Source organism: Microtus ochrogaster, chromosome 2, assembly GCF_000317375.1.
Source record: "Microtus ochrogaster isolate Prairie Vole_2 chromosome 2, MicOch1.0, whole genome shotgun sequence".
Taxonomy (NCBI): domain Eukaryota; kingdom Metazoa; phylum Chordata; class Mammalia; order Rodentia; family Cricetidae; genus Microtus; species Microtus ochrogaster.
This window is the reverse complement of record NC_022010.1, coordinates 6,264,106-6,276,070: the sequence shown is the minus strand read 5'-3', so window position 1 is coordinate 6,276,070 and position 11,965 is coordinate 6,264,106. Positions and strand designations below refer to the sequence as shown.

General features: G+C 48.2%; 1 protein-coding gene across 1 annotated transcript in view; it reads left to right on the top strand.

Annotated features, from left to right (window-relative positions):
* The first annotated feature begins 318 nt into the window (after positions 1-318).
* Positions 319-11,965, top strand: part of Ccdc60 (coiled-coil domain containing 60) — a 173,872-nt gene continuing 162,225 nt past the window's right edge. The window contains exon 1 of the mRNA XM_013349439.2: positions 319-754. Within this exon, the coding sequence (XP_013204893.1) occupies positions 665-754 (90 nt within the window). The 5' untranslated portion in view covers positions 319-664. The remainder of the gene's footprint in view (positions 755-11,965) is intronic.

Sequence of the window (11,965 nt, the reverse complement as noted above, 5' to 3'; positions counted from 1 at the left end):
GAGAGAAGGCTGGAATCCTCTGGCCTGACCAGAAACAAACAAACAAACAAACAACACCTCCTCCATCCCTACCCCCCAAAATGATTTTTGGACGTCGTGGCTCCTGGCCAGCCACCTGCTCCACAGCCCACTTCCAGCAACCAGGAAGCAGTTCTGCCCTCACCTCCACCAATCCCAGCCAAGGAGGAAGCTCTCGGGGCGTCGTCCCGTTGCCAGGTAACCAAGCTAGCCCCACCAGGCAGTTAGGCCTCAAGGCTGAGCCCGGAGGTGGGGCTGTCTTGCTCCCTTGACTCGCTGGCCGGGCAGCGAGGGTGGGACTTTTGTCTGTAGAGTTTTACATTTTTCAGCTCACGTTTTATTTTGCTTATAAAGAAAGTTATTCACGCCTTAGAAACAGAGGAGACTTACAAAGTGAGTTTGTGCACATGAACCGTCCCGGCTTGCCTGGTGGACCTTACCAGACTCCCCCTGCCTGAGACACCAGATGGTCAGCTTTCTAACTAGTCCCTGGAGAAACCTCCTTACTGTCCCCGGACTTGGACTTGAAGGGCTGGGAGACTCTTCTGGATATTTTCACACCAGTGAGTGCTGAAGTCAAAGATTCTGGAAAGGGCAACTGAACCGTTCTCGTGGTGGCACAGGTTAAGCCCGAAGTATTTTAAAGATGACCAAAGTGCCAGCCACCAAAAAGTTACAGAGTGTCCCCAACAAGAAAGCACTTTGGCCTTCTTATGCCTCAGATCAACAAACACAGGTGAGTGGCCTCTCTGCTGAATCAGAGAAATGGATCAGGTTCGCCTGCCTGGAAGGGGGGAAGGGATGAGGGCCTAGGTATAATTAAATTGTCCAGACATCCCCGTCGTTCTGGACGGTTGGTTTCTCACAGAGAATGAAAACACGGATCCGAACTGTGAGCTGGGCCCATCCCATTAGCCAGTAATTCCAAAACGATGGGCTAAATCGACAGAGACTGTAGAACATCAGGGGGAAATGAAGATCAATTGTAGGCTGGGATCACAGAACTTAGCTCCAGAGATCTGCCAGGCAAGAGACAGGCCCTCCCTCTTACTTTGTGGAGAGACTGGCTGTGGGGTATCACTCTTGGGGTCGAAGGTTGGGCTGGTTGCAGTGCCTGCTGTGGTCATCAGGTGAGTTTCTCGGCATCTCTCAGCCTTCCTCTCCTCCTACCTGCTGAGGTGGGCATGTCAACTAGGCCTAAATCAGGACCAAGATGGTAGCTGGTCTATCTCCATGTGTGTGTGAGGTGGGTCTGGAACAGGCTATCCTGTCTTTGGTGCTGCGTCCAGGGCTCTTAGATGCAAAGGTCAGAGCTGGGAGGATGATGTTTTAAGCAGTTTAACTTTGATGTCTTAAATGTCTCACTCCGCCATGGTTAGCTAATGGAGGGCGGTAGGAAGGGTGGTTGCCAGCCCACTCTGCTCCCCCCACAGGGATTCAGGAGGGCTCAGAGTCATGCCCCAGGAAGGATGACCTGTGGTAAAGGAATCTTTAAACTCTCTAAGACTTTACATATGGTCCAGAAAGTTCCAAGGCAGCTTCTTCTGGTTTTTCAAGATTTTATTATTTTTGTATTATGCTTATGAGTGTTTTGCTACTCTGTACCTGATACCCCAGAACTCGAGCTAATGATGACTGAGTTGCTGTGTATGTACAAGGACTCAAACTCTGGTCCCCTGCAAGAATAGCAAGTGCTCTTAACCTCTGAGCCATCTCTCCAGCCCCAAGGCTGCTACTCTTGAAACGGTGATGCATCTTTACTCACCCCGCCTTGCTCTGCCCACTGGGGATGAGGCCCAGCCATGTGTCTATTTCTCCTGTCATCTCTAGCGGCTTCACTGAGGACGTTTGACCCAGAGCTTCCTCCCCAGAATCAAACTTCAAGGTAGAGCAGGAAGGGCAGGAAGGGGAACCGTGTGTGAGATGCTTGTCACGGGAGCAGGTTCAAGGGACCCCCCCCCCATATGGCTGCCCGACTCCCATAAGCTGTTCTCTGGCTATAGGAAGTGGCTCTCAAGAAAATGATCATATAGTCCAAAGAATTTTGGAACGATAAATAGCCTCACTTTTTCCAGAGGATGCCAAGCAAGCAAGCAGACAAACAAGCAAACATACCCAGTGGGGGTCCATTTGAGTTTTTTTCCTAATGCAGAGGGGTCCTGTGTCTCACTCCTTTTATTATTATTATTATTAAATTTTATTTTATGTGCATTGGTGTGCCAGATCCCCTGGAACTGGAGTTACAGACAGTTGTGAGCTGCTATGTGGGTGTTGGGAACTGAACCTGGGTCCTCTGAAAGAACAGCTAGAGATCTTAACTATCTCTTAAGCCATCTCCCCAGCCCTGTGTCTCACTCTTGAGTGATGTGAGCTCCACATCAAGTTCTCATGCCATTGGCTAATTCAGAGCATCTGTTTCTAGGCAGAAAGGAAAGCTGGGCACATATTTTGATCCTAACAAGTGCTGACCCTGGAGGAATTTGAGTTTCTATTAAGTGTATGCTTTACAGTTTTTTTATGGAATTTGTCTTACTTAACTTTGCTAGGAAAGACAATACATTTTGTTTGCATTTCTCGTATGACCTCCTTATACACACCATGGCACACACATAAAGTAAGTAAAGTTTAATGTATTTTTTAAAGTCATCTCTTCACTGCTGTTTCTCTTCCTAAGCCAAATGATGGGCTCAGGGTATCTCTGGCCATCATTCAGAAGATCATACCTTCTGAACATCAACATTTTAGAGCCACTGGAATGCACCGATTAACCCCACCTTGGCTATGACAAACTACAGGGAAATATGTGGCTCTAAAGACAGATCCTAGGGCCAATAAAACTAATAATAATGTCAGTTGCCACCACCATGGTGATGCCTAGCCTGTACTGAGCGTCTGCCAGATGTCACATTCAGAGCCAAAGCGTCGGCAGGTGTGAAATTCCCATAGCCTTCTACGGTCTGTCAAGACCTGTAGATGCAAGAAGTACCAAGGCTCGGAGAGGACAGGACCCAGGCAGAGCTGGGATTCGAACTGGAATCCCGCTCACTCCAAAGTTCAGTCCTTCTCTGTATCCCTATGCTGACTCAGAGGTTGTCCTGCTTGGTGCCCAACATGTAAGGGGCACAAAACCCTTACATGTTGGGGGCCCTAGATGGTTTTCTAGGCCTGTTTTGGAGAGGGAAGGGAAAGATGTATAAAAAGAGAATTTCAAAATGCCGTACTAGAGGAGGAGTGTAGGAAGGGATAGCTCCCATGAGTGATTAGGCATCTCCAGGAGGAAGGTGGGGCCATCCTGCATCCATCACCTGGCCATAATTGCCAGCTGCTGGCGCAGCCACAGATGACTCCAAAGTCTCTGAGGCTTGCCATTTCTCCTTCTCACAGAGAGAAAGGCTGTGAGGTCAGAATTAGTGTTACACAGATGGCTTTCGTGTGCAGCCTCTTCATGTGACTATGTTCTGCTGGGTTTTGTGTGCATTTTTTTGTTTAGTTTTCTTTCGCCCAACAGAAGGAATATAAGCATGTAAATCCCCTGGTTGAAATCTTTTGTTGAAGCAACCTTGTAGATGGAGCTTTCTTTTCCTGCCAGATCACTCTCAAATAAGTTTTGTTATTAATTCTAAACATTTGGCCAATAGCTCAGGCTTATTACTAACAAGCCCTTACATTTGAAGTTAACCCGTATCTCTTACCTACCCTCTGTCGCGTGGTGGTATTAGCATGGCATGCTCACCTCCTCTTCCTCTGGCTGATGACCCTCTCACTCTGCCCCTCGTCTTCCCAGTGTCCTTAGTTTGGCTCTCCCGCCCAACTTTATCCTGTCCACTTATTGACAAGTCAGCTTCTTTACTAAACCAACCAAGCAACATCTATTCACACAGTGTAAAGGAATATTCCACAAAACCTTCCTGCTCCCTAATCTGTTTAGTGGTTCTGTTTCCTTTTGTCTCCCACAGGAAGCTGGAGGGAACCTAATAGAGCAATCACAGTAGAGGAGGGTTCCTGTGGAGGATTGCAGGGAACCCACAGTTTCTGACTCAGAAAAGGCTAGGGGCCTTATCAAACAAACATCCCCTCCATATTCTAGAAAAGTGATGACGTTGGCTCTCGGTGCCTGGACTTCCTACCTTGCCGTCATTAAATCCCAAGATAGAAGAGAATGGCCTTAACTTGGCCAGATCCTAAAACTTTCAGAATGACATTCTAGAGGAGTCTCTTCTAACTCAACAAGTGGCCTAAATAGTGAGCAGATTCTCCAATAGGCCAAGTAGGTTTCCACCCGAGAGATCCGGTGACCTTAAGCAGATCACTTCCTCTCCATGCCCCGCTTTGCAATTCTGTGAAATATGCAGATCACTTTTAAGTTTATATCTATTATTATTATTATTATTATTATTATTATTATTATTATTATTATTATTATTATTATTATTATTATTGGGGGGGCAAAGTCGGAGGGCACATGTCCCTCAGTACCCACAGTGAGGTCTGAGGAAATTCTCTCCTTCCACCTTTAACATGGGTTCTGGGACCAAGACTCAGGTCAGCAGGTTTTTGCAGCAAGCCCCTTTACCTGCTGAGCCACCTCCACAATCCCCATTTGTTTTGAAAACCAGGACCTCTTCTCTTTCATGGTGCAGCGTCTGTTTTATGATGGCTTTTGATTGATTGATTTATTTATTTTGCGTCACTATAACAGTAAGCTGTACAAGTTAAGGGGGTGCTGGGAAGGGGTTAAAATGTGAACCATCAGCTGTATCTTACTGCAGAGGAAGTTTGACTGAATGGCTCCACCCTGATAATATGGCTTCTAGAAACAGATGGGTGTGTGGGGGTAAAATTCAAACTGAGCTTGACATACTGTAAGCCAACTGAGCATCAGCTACCATGATGGTGATGTTAAATCTCATTAATGACCAGAGGGTTAAGGTCTTATCGTTGGGTACATTGGGGCCCGTGGAGCCCCGAGGTCCAGTTCTCCGCTGAGAACTGGGCAGGCGGGTGATGAGGGAAGGAAAAGGGAAGCCAGGTAGGACGCCTGATACTGAACACGCCTGAGCATTCATGGCCAGGAGTCTGCAGAGCCTCAGCTCACTGTGCATTCAGGTGCCTAGAATCTAACAGGATGTCTTAGAAAGATACTCTTCTGCCAGAGGAAGCCCCCTAGCAGGACAGCCTGCTTCACTGTGGCAGACAGGAGTAGGAGCTGCCTCCTGGAGAGGAAAAGGCCAGATGAGTCACTGTAGTTTGGTTGGAAGCAAACCTGGAGCCGGGTGCTCTCCAGACCTCTAATCAAGGATGCCACACCCCCTGCGCTGGATCACTGATTACACTGAAAAAGAAGTAAATTATCTAATGCCCACTTGTGATTTAATGCTGGAGGGAAATGTAGGTGGCCAGAGCCCTGTGTGCCAGGCATGATTTGGGCCAGAAAATAGCAGGGAGCCATTTCCCGCTCCAAGGCGCCCTGTGGTGACTGCACGGCACAGTTGCAATTCACAGGCTTCGTTTTGCTTTATAAATGTCCTTCCTTTCTTCCTTCCTTCCTTCCTCCCTCCCTCCCTCTCTTTCTGTCCTCATGTTCTAATGCTCTGAGCAAGTACTACTCGTCAGAGTGAACCTTCACTGAGTCTAATTGCGGACCCCGTGACAGCGACTCGGCTCCATGATCAATCAGCAGGCAGGAAAGCGCTGCTCCATTACCTCCTGGCGCAGGAAGAGTGATAGGCATGCTCTGAGCTGAACAGAACAAGGCAGTTCTTTGTCCCTCTGCAAGGAAGCAGCTGTGCATTGTGAGGAGGGAGCAGTGGGAGGATGGGAGAGACAGAGCAGAACCTTCCTGCAATGACATAAGAAATAGAGCCCCACCCCCACACGCCATGTGGAGCCCTGCCTTTGAAGCCAGACAAATCCGAGTTCAGCTTCCCCCTTTGGACCTATCTAGGTGCAGATCTGTGAACGGAACTGAAAGGCCCCAGGTCCATGAGGTGGATGTCTTAAGGGCTGAGATAAAGTGGTGCCTGAGAGGGGCTGAGACAGTTCCGGGTCTCACTCTCCTCTGACTGTCCGTGAATGTCGCCAGCAGTCTAAGGCTACACTCATCAGTGCAAAGTCTAGGAGAGCTCCCGGCGGGCTGGGGCCCCATCATGAGCAAGGCCAGATTCCCAGCTCAGGGAAAGGCACAGAAAGCAGGTCTGGGCCCATTTTAGATTTACAGGGAAGCGGAAATGCCTTTCAAGAGTTCACCTGGTGGCAGAAACTCCCGACCTATTGAAGCCTAAGGTTGTAGAGGCGGGAGCAGCCACGGCAGGTGACGCAGGCCTGTATTTCCAGTTTCTTGGAAGCTGTGGCTAGAAAGATCATGAATTTGAGGCCAGCCTGGGCTATATAGCCAGACTCTGTCTCAAAATAATGATTTTAATTAATTAGTTAATTTAAAAAAGAAGAGTGCCCATGAGTGTAGTTCAGGTCCCTTGGAGTTAATTCTCAGTCTGGTCCCATCACTCACACTGATATCCCATGGAGGACCAGAAGTTATGGAGAAAAAGAAAAAGGAAACACTGTGTATCGATCAGGACCCTTGCAGGCTGCAAACACAAAAGGAAACCAACAATCCAGTGACATAAACATGAATTTGTTTCTCTCGTGGTAAGAAGTCTGGAGGTGGGCAGTTGCTGTATTGATTCGATCATTCTAGAATGCCACAGCTTCTTCTCACGGCTACAAAACGGCCACCCCAACTCCAGGTCTCCAAGATCCCTCTGTGTCCCTTGAATGAAACACACCAAAGGACCCTCCCCTGCTTCTGTCCACCAGAGTCTCACTTGCCGGGGAGTGTTGTTGCTGCCACTCTTTGCTAGGGTAAGAGCTACTAAGGCTTCGCTAACACACAGAAAGCAGGGCAAGGGGCAGAGGGTTGTGCTGGGGATGGCATCCGTGTTGGTGTTGGGGATGGTGATTGCGTTGGGTTGACAGCTCATAAAACTTCCAACACCAGGAGTTCCGAGGCACGCACTGACAGGTAGATCTTAAAAAGAAAGGCATTCTTGTCTTAACCCAATGGTTCTCAACTTTCTTAACGCTGTGACCCTTTAATATAGTTCCTCATGTTGTGGTGACCCCCAAATATAAAATTTTTTGTTGCTATTTCATAACTGTAATTTTGCTGCTGTTATTAATTGTAATGTAAATATTTTTGGACATAGAGGTTTGTCAAAGGAGTGGCGACTCACAGGTTGAGGCCTATCCTAGCCCTACCCAACAACTGTACTCGCTCAGATGGGTGTCTTAGGAACCCATCAGAAGGCCCCGGTGACCTTCAGTCTTTGTTGTTGACTTATGTAGTAATTGGAATGGCGGGGCTGCGTCCCCAACACCCCGCTGCCCGCACGGGTAGCTTTACCCGAAATAATTACACAGACACTGTATTCTTTTAAGCACTGCTTGGCCCATCTATCTAGCCTCTTCTAGGCTAACTCTCGCACCTGGACTAGCCCATTTCTTATCATCTGTGTAGCACCGGTCTTACCGGGAAGATTCTAGCCTATGTCCATCCTGGGTCGGAGCTTCATCGCGTGTGCCTCTGAGAGCAGAGCTCTTGCCTCTGCCCGCAGGTGTGGAGCATCGTGTCTCTCTGAGGCGTCTGCCCTCGAGAGGAGAGCTGTCAAGTCTGACCTTACTTCCTCTTCCGCCCAGCATTCTGCTCCGTTCACTCCTCCCACCTACGTTCTAACCTATCAGGGCAAGCAGCTTCTTTATTTAATTAACCAATGGCCTTCCTCCATCAGACTTACCTGGGTTTAGGATCACCACGGAGACTGAGGCACACTGCTGTGAGTGTGAAGGCATTCCCAGGGGATGAACCGAGTTGGGAAGAGCCACTCTGGTGTGTTTTGCACCATCCCAGGGGCCAAGGGCCTAGATAGCACACACAGAGAAAAGGGAGAAAGCCACCTAAATCTGAACTTCTGCTTCCCTCGGCTTCCTGGCCACCATGATGAGATCTGAGGACATTCCCCACCATGATGAGATCTGAGGACATTCCCCCACCATGACGAGTCAAACCCTTGGAACCTGTGAGCCACGGTAAAGCTGTCCTTCCCAAGTCATCTCCATCAGATACTGCAGGTACAGTGACAGAAAGGCAAAGTAATGCATAGGGGAGGAAAAGAGTCTCTCTGGTGAAGCAGGTACTGCTCAGCTAATACAAAACCCCAAGTGTGTCCAAATGGCGGTGAATGCTGGGTGCCAATGGCGGTGTCATTCTGGGAGCTGAGGAGTGCACTCACAGCTTAAGGGGAGAGCCAGAACTGTGGGAAATTCAGGGGCTGCTTAGCTGGCCCACCACACAGCTGTAGGGCACCCCGTCTGGACCTCCTCCCTACATCTGCACATTCTCCAAACCTAGTCATTGCTGCTGAATCCAAGTGTTGCATAAATGCATATGGGCTTCAGTGGTAAGGGGCACTTACATAAAATCTAAAAGAAGCCAATTAAATGTTTCTCGGGCTGAACAAACCAACATTTTTTCCCCTCAGAGATCTTCCTGACAGCTAAATTCAAAACCATAATCGCTGGTAATGGGACAGCATCTATCATGAGACGGTGGCATTTTCCCGTTCTAAATTCCTGTTTTCAAACTCCGCTGAGGATATCTTTCAGGGCTTGATTCAGATCTCAAAAGTTTCTGCCCAAACTGGAATGTATGCAGTCAGTGGCTTACGTAATAACTCGCAAGGCAGCTGTGCCTGGTGGAACGCACTGCCAGGCTGGAGATGGCCTGAGCATTCTCCGAAGACTGCGGAGCTGGGATGCTTCGCTGGGCAAGTGCAAGGTTACCAAAGGTTTATGTGCCTTAGCTCAGAGGCAGGAAGGCCAGGCAGCCTGCCCGCACTGTCGTCTAGGGCATTGTCAGTACCACCTTTTGAGGTTACACCAGACACCTACCCTGTGACAGATATTTGAAGGACACTAAAATGAGCCAAACTCAGGGTCTTCTCGGAAGGATCCCACAGTTCTGTTGGAGAGAAACACAAATGACTATTAATCAAAGGGGCTAATAACAAATACCCCGAAAGGCAAAAACCAAATTTGTCCCCCAGTAACCGTGAGGGATGTTACCAGAGCTTCTTCACAACGCAAACCCGCAACTAATTACCCACATCCCTTACATAAGTGACTGGGACAGTGTCTGCACAGAACCTGGATACACCCTGCTGTGTGCTCTAATTCATCTTCACGGGACCTTTATGAACACCCAACGCAATGCAAACTCTGTGGGAGTCGCCGCCGTACTGTGTCGTGCGGGGGACAGTTGCATGCTCAGTAGTAGTGGAAGTGTTTGAAATGTTTCCCATACTCCCTGGTTGGTGGAATGCCCGGAAGTGGAAGCCATGGCTACTGAGGGCTGGCTAAATCGAGAAGCATGTAGTTTCTTTTCCTTTTTTTAATTTTTGAGATTATAATTTACTCAAATGTTTTTCCTTCGGTTCCCTTTCTTCCCTCTAAACCCTCCCATATGGTAGCCCCTCCATGCTTGTCTTCAAATGCATGGCCTCTGTTTTTTAAACTAATTGTTAGCTCATGCATAGATGTGTGTATATATATATATATATCCCTAACTGTAACCTCTTCAGCTACTGTAACACTTCCTGTGTGTTTGTCTTCGGGTCTGATCATTTGAAAGTGTACTACCAGTTGGTGTGTCCTCCCCATCCCCAGCCTCCCTCAGTTGCCTGTGCTTCTCTGTTACTGTTAAGGCCTCGTGGGCTTCTCTCCATCCAGTTTGGCCTGTTCCTTGCTGTCCTCCTTGTTGTGCTCACATTTGAGCTGAACACGTTGATGGGACTTGCAGGTGTATCTTACTAGGAGACATGATCTCACAGCAAACTCCCTGATCCTCTGCCTCTCAGAATCTTCCTGCCCCTCTTCTGTAATGCTCCCCAAGTCTTCTCTGCAGGAGTGTTTTGTAGATGTCTGCACTGTGACTGGCCTCCACAACTCTGCATTTTGATGGGTTGTGGTTTTCTGTAATGGTTTCCATGTTTGTTGCAGGCTGAAAGCCATACTTCTTTGTGGGTCTAAGGATAGATGTTCACAGGCTGTTGTTAGGGATTGTGCTGGTTTAGTGAATTAGTGGCTATAGACTCGCCTCTAAAAACCGTGACTTCATTAGTGCTGGGCAGTGCTAGGTTTCTAGAACCAGTCACAGCCTTGCTCTTGCTGACTGGGTCTTAAGTCTAATTGTTACCACCAGGGTATGTGTGCCACCACTGCGCCCTTGCCATGACACCATGCTGGTCATTGCTGTGGCTCAGAGGCATCATCTCTGGAAGTCTATTGGTTGCCTCCCTCTTTTGGAAGCTTGCATGATGCCTTCTGGTACCTTAAGTTAGTTCTCAGAAAGGAGTCTTTCAGTGATTCGAATCTTGAATGTTGGCTAGATACAGACTTGGGTGACATGAGACACTCAGACAAAGCCAAGACTGATTTCCACATACACAGGAGTCAAGCAGGGACATCAATTACTGCTATGTTCTAAGGAACAAATTCCTTCATAGCACCCTGCCTTGTGGGTCAATCCTCCCCTTCCCAAGAGTTAGAGATTCTCTTCTTTCTGGTATTCCAGAAGGATGGCCTCCTTCTTCCATAAATGTGCGTGCATATAAAAACATGTTATTCAGGCGGTGGTGGCACACGCCTTTAATCCCAGCACTCGGGAGACAGAGGCAGGCGGATCTCTGTGAGTTCGAGACCAGCCTGGTCTACAAGAGCTAGTTCCAGGACAGGCTCCAAAACCACAGAGAAACCCTGTCTCAAAAAACCACAAAAAAAAAAAACATGTTATTATACACACACTCCAAAATCCCCCAACAACAAGTTCTGTCCCAAAGGGTTGTCGAGTTAGGTGGGGTTTTATGCCACAAATGCTCAGCAAGGCCTCCAGTGGCTACAGTGGTCTAAGGTTCCACTTCATCTGCATTTCAGCATGACCATCTCTCAAACTTAGCACCATTGGCTCTTGGGATCAATTGGACCAACCTGTATGCTGTAGGCTGCTGAGCAGCTCCATCCCTACTCAGTAGATGCCAGTAAGAACCCTCCAGTTACAGCAACCACGAAGGTCTAAGTGCTTTCCAGTGTCATCAGGAGGCAGAGCCACTCAGAGTGAGCTACACTAGAAGAAGGCCCCCAAAGCCTTAAGAATCTTCTCCTATCTGAATGAATGACACCATTGTGTACCAGCTCTAGGTCTCTGAACTCTCCCTGTCCACCACTTTATAGCCAATCACTGGCCCAGAGGATGTGTTCTGTAGATACCACCTCCTATCCAGTCAGTGCCTCACAGACTCATCACCTGCCTGACAGAAGTCAGGCCTTTCCTTCACTCTTCACCCTCCATGCGGCCCCCTCCCAGCTCACTCATTTCCATGAATACACAACACTGTTCTTCCCCTGGTGAAAACAGTTTGAGTAGACCATGGAGAGGACACAGTGGGTAAAGCATTTTCTGTGTAAGCATGAAGACCAGAGTTCGAGTCCCAGGATGCACATGAAGCTGGGAATGTAGTTAACATCTGTACCCTGACTGCTCTGCAGCAAGATGGGAGGCAGAGGTAGGAAAGATCCCTGGAAGCTGGGATGAAAAAACAAAGAGACCCTGCACACACAAATTTCTATTAACATCGCCATGAGGCTGTGGCCTACTGGTAAGGTTCCCGTGTCTTTCTCCTTTGGCAGCTACATGGCGTCTCTCTGACTCTGCCTTCTTTTCTCCTCTGTCTCTACTTGGAATTCCTGTCTTGCTATATTCTGCCCTGCCATTGGCCAAAGCAGCTTTTTCATTAACCACGGTAATAAAACATATTCACAGCATACAGAGGGGAATCCCAGAGCAGTTGTCTTCTGACATACACACACACACACACACACACACACACACACACAC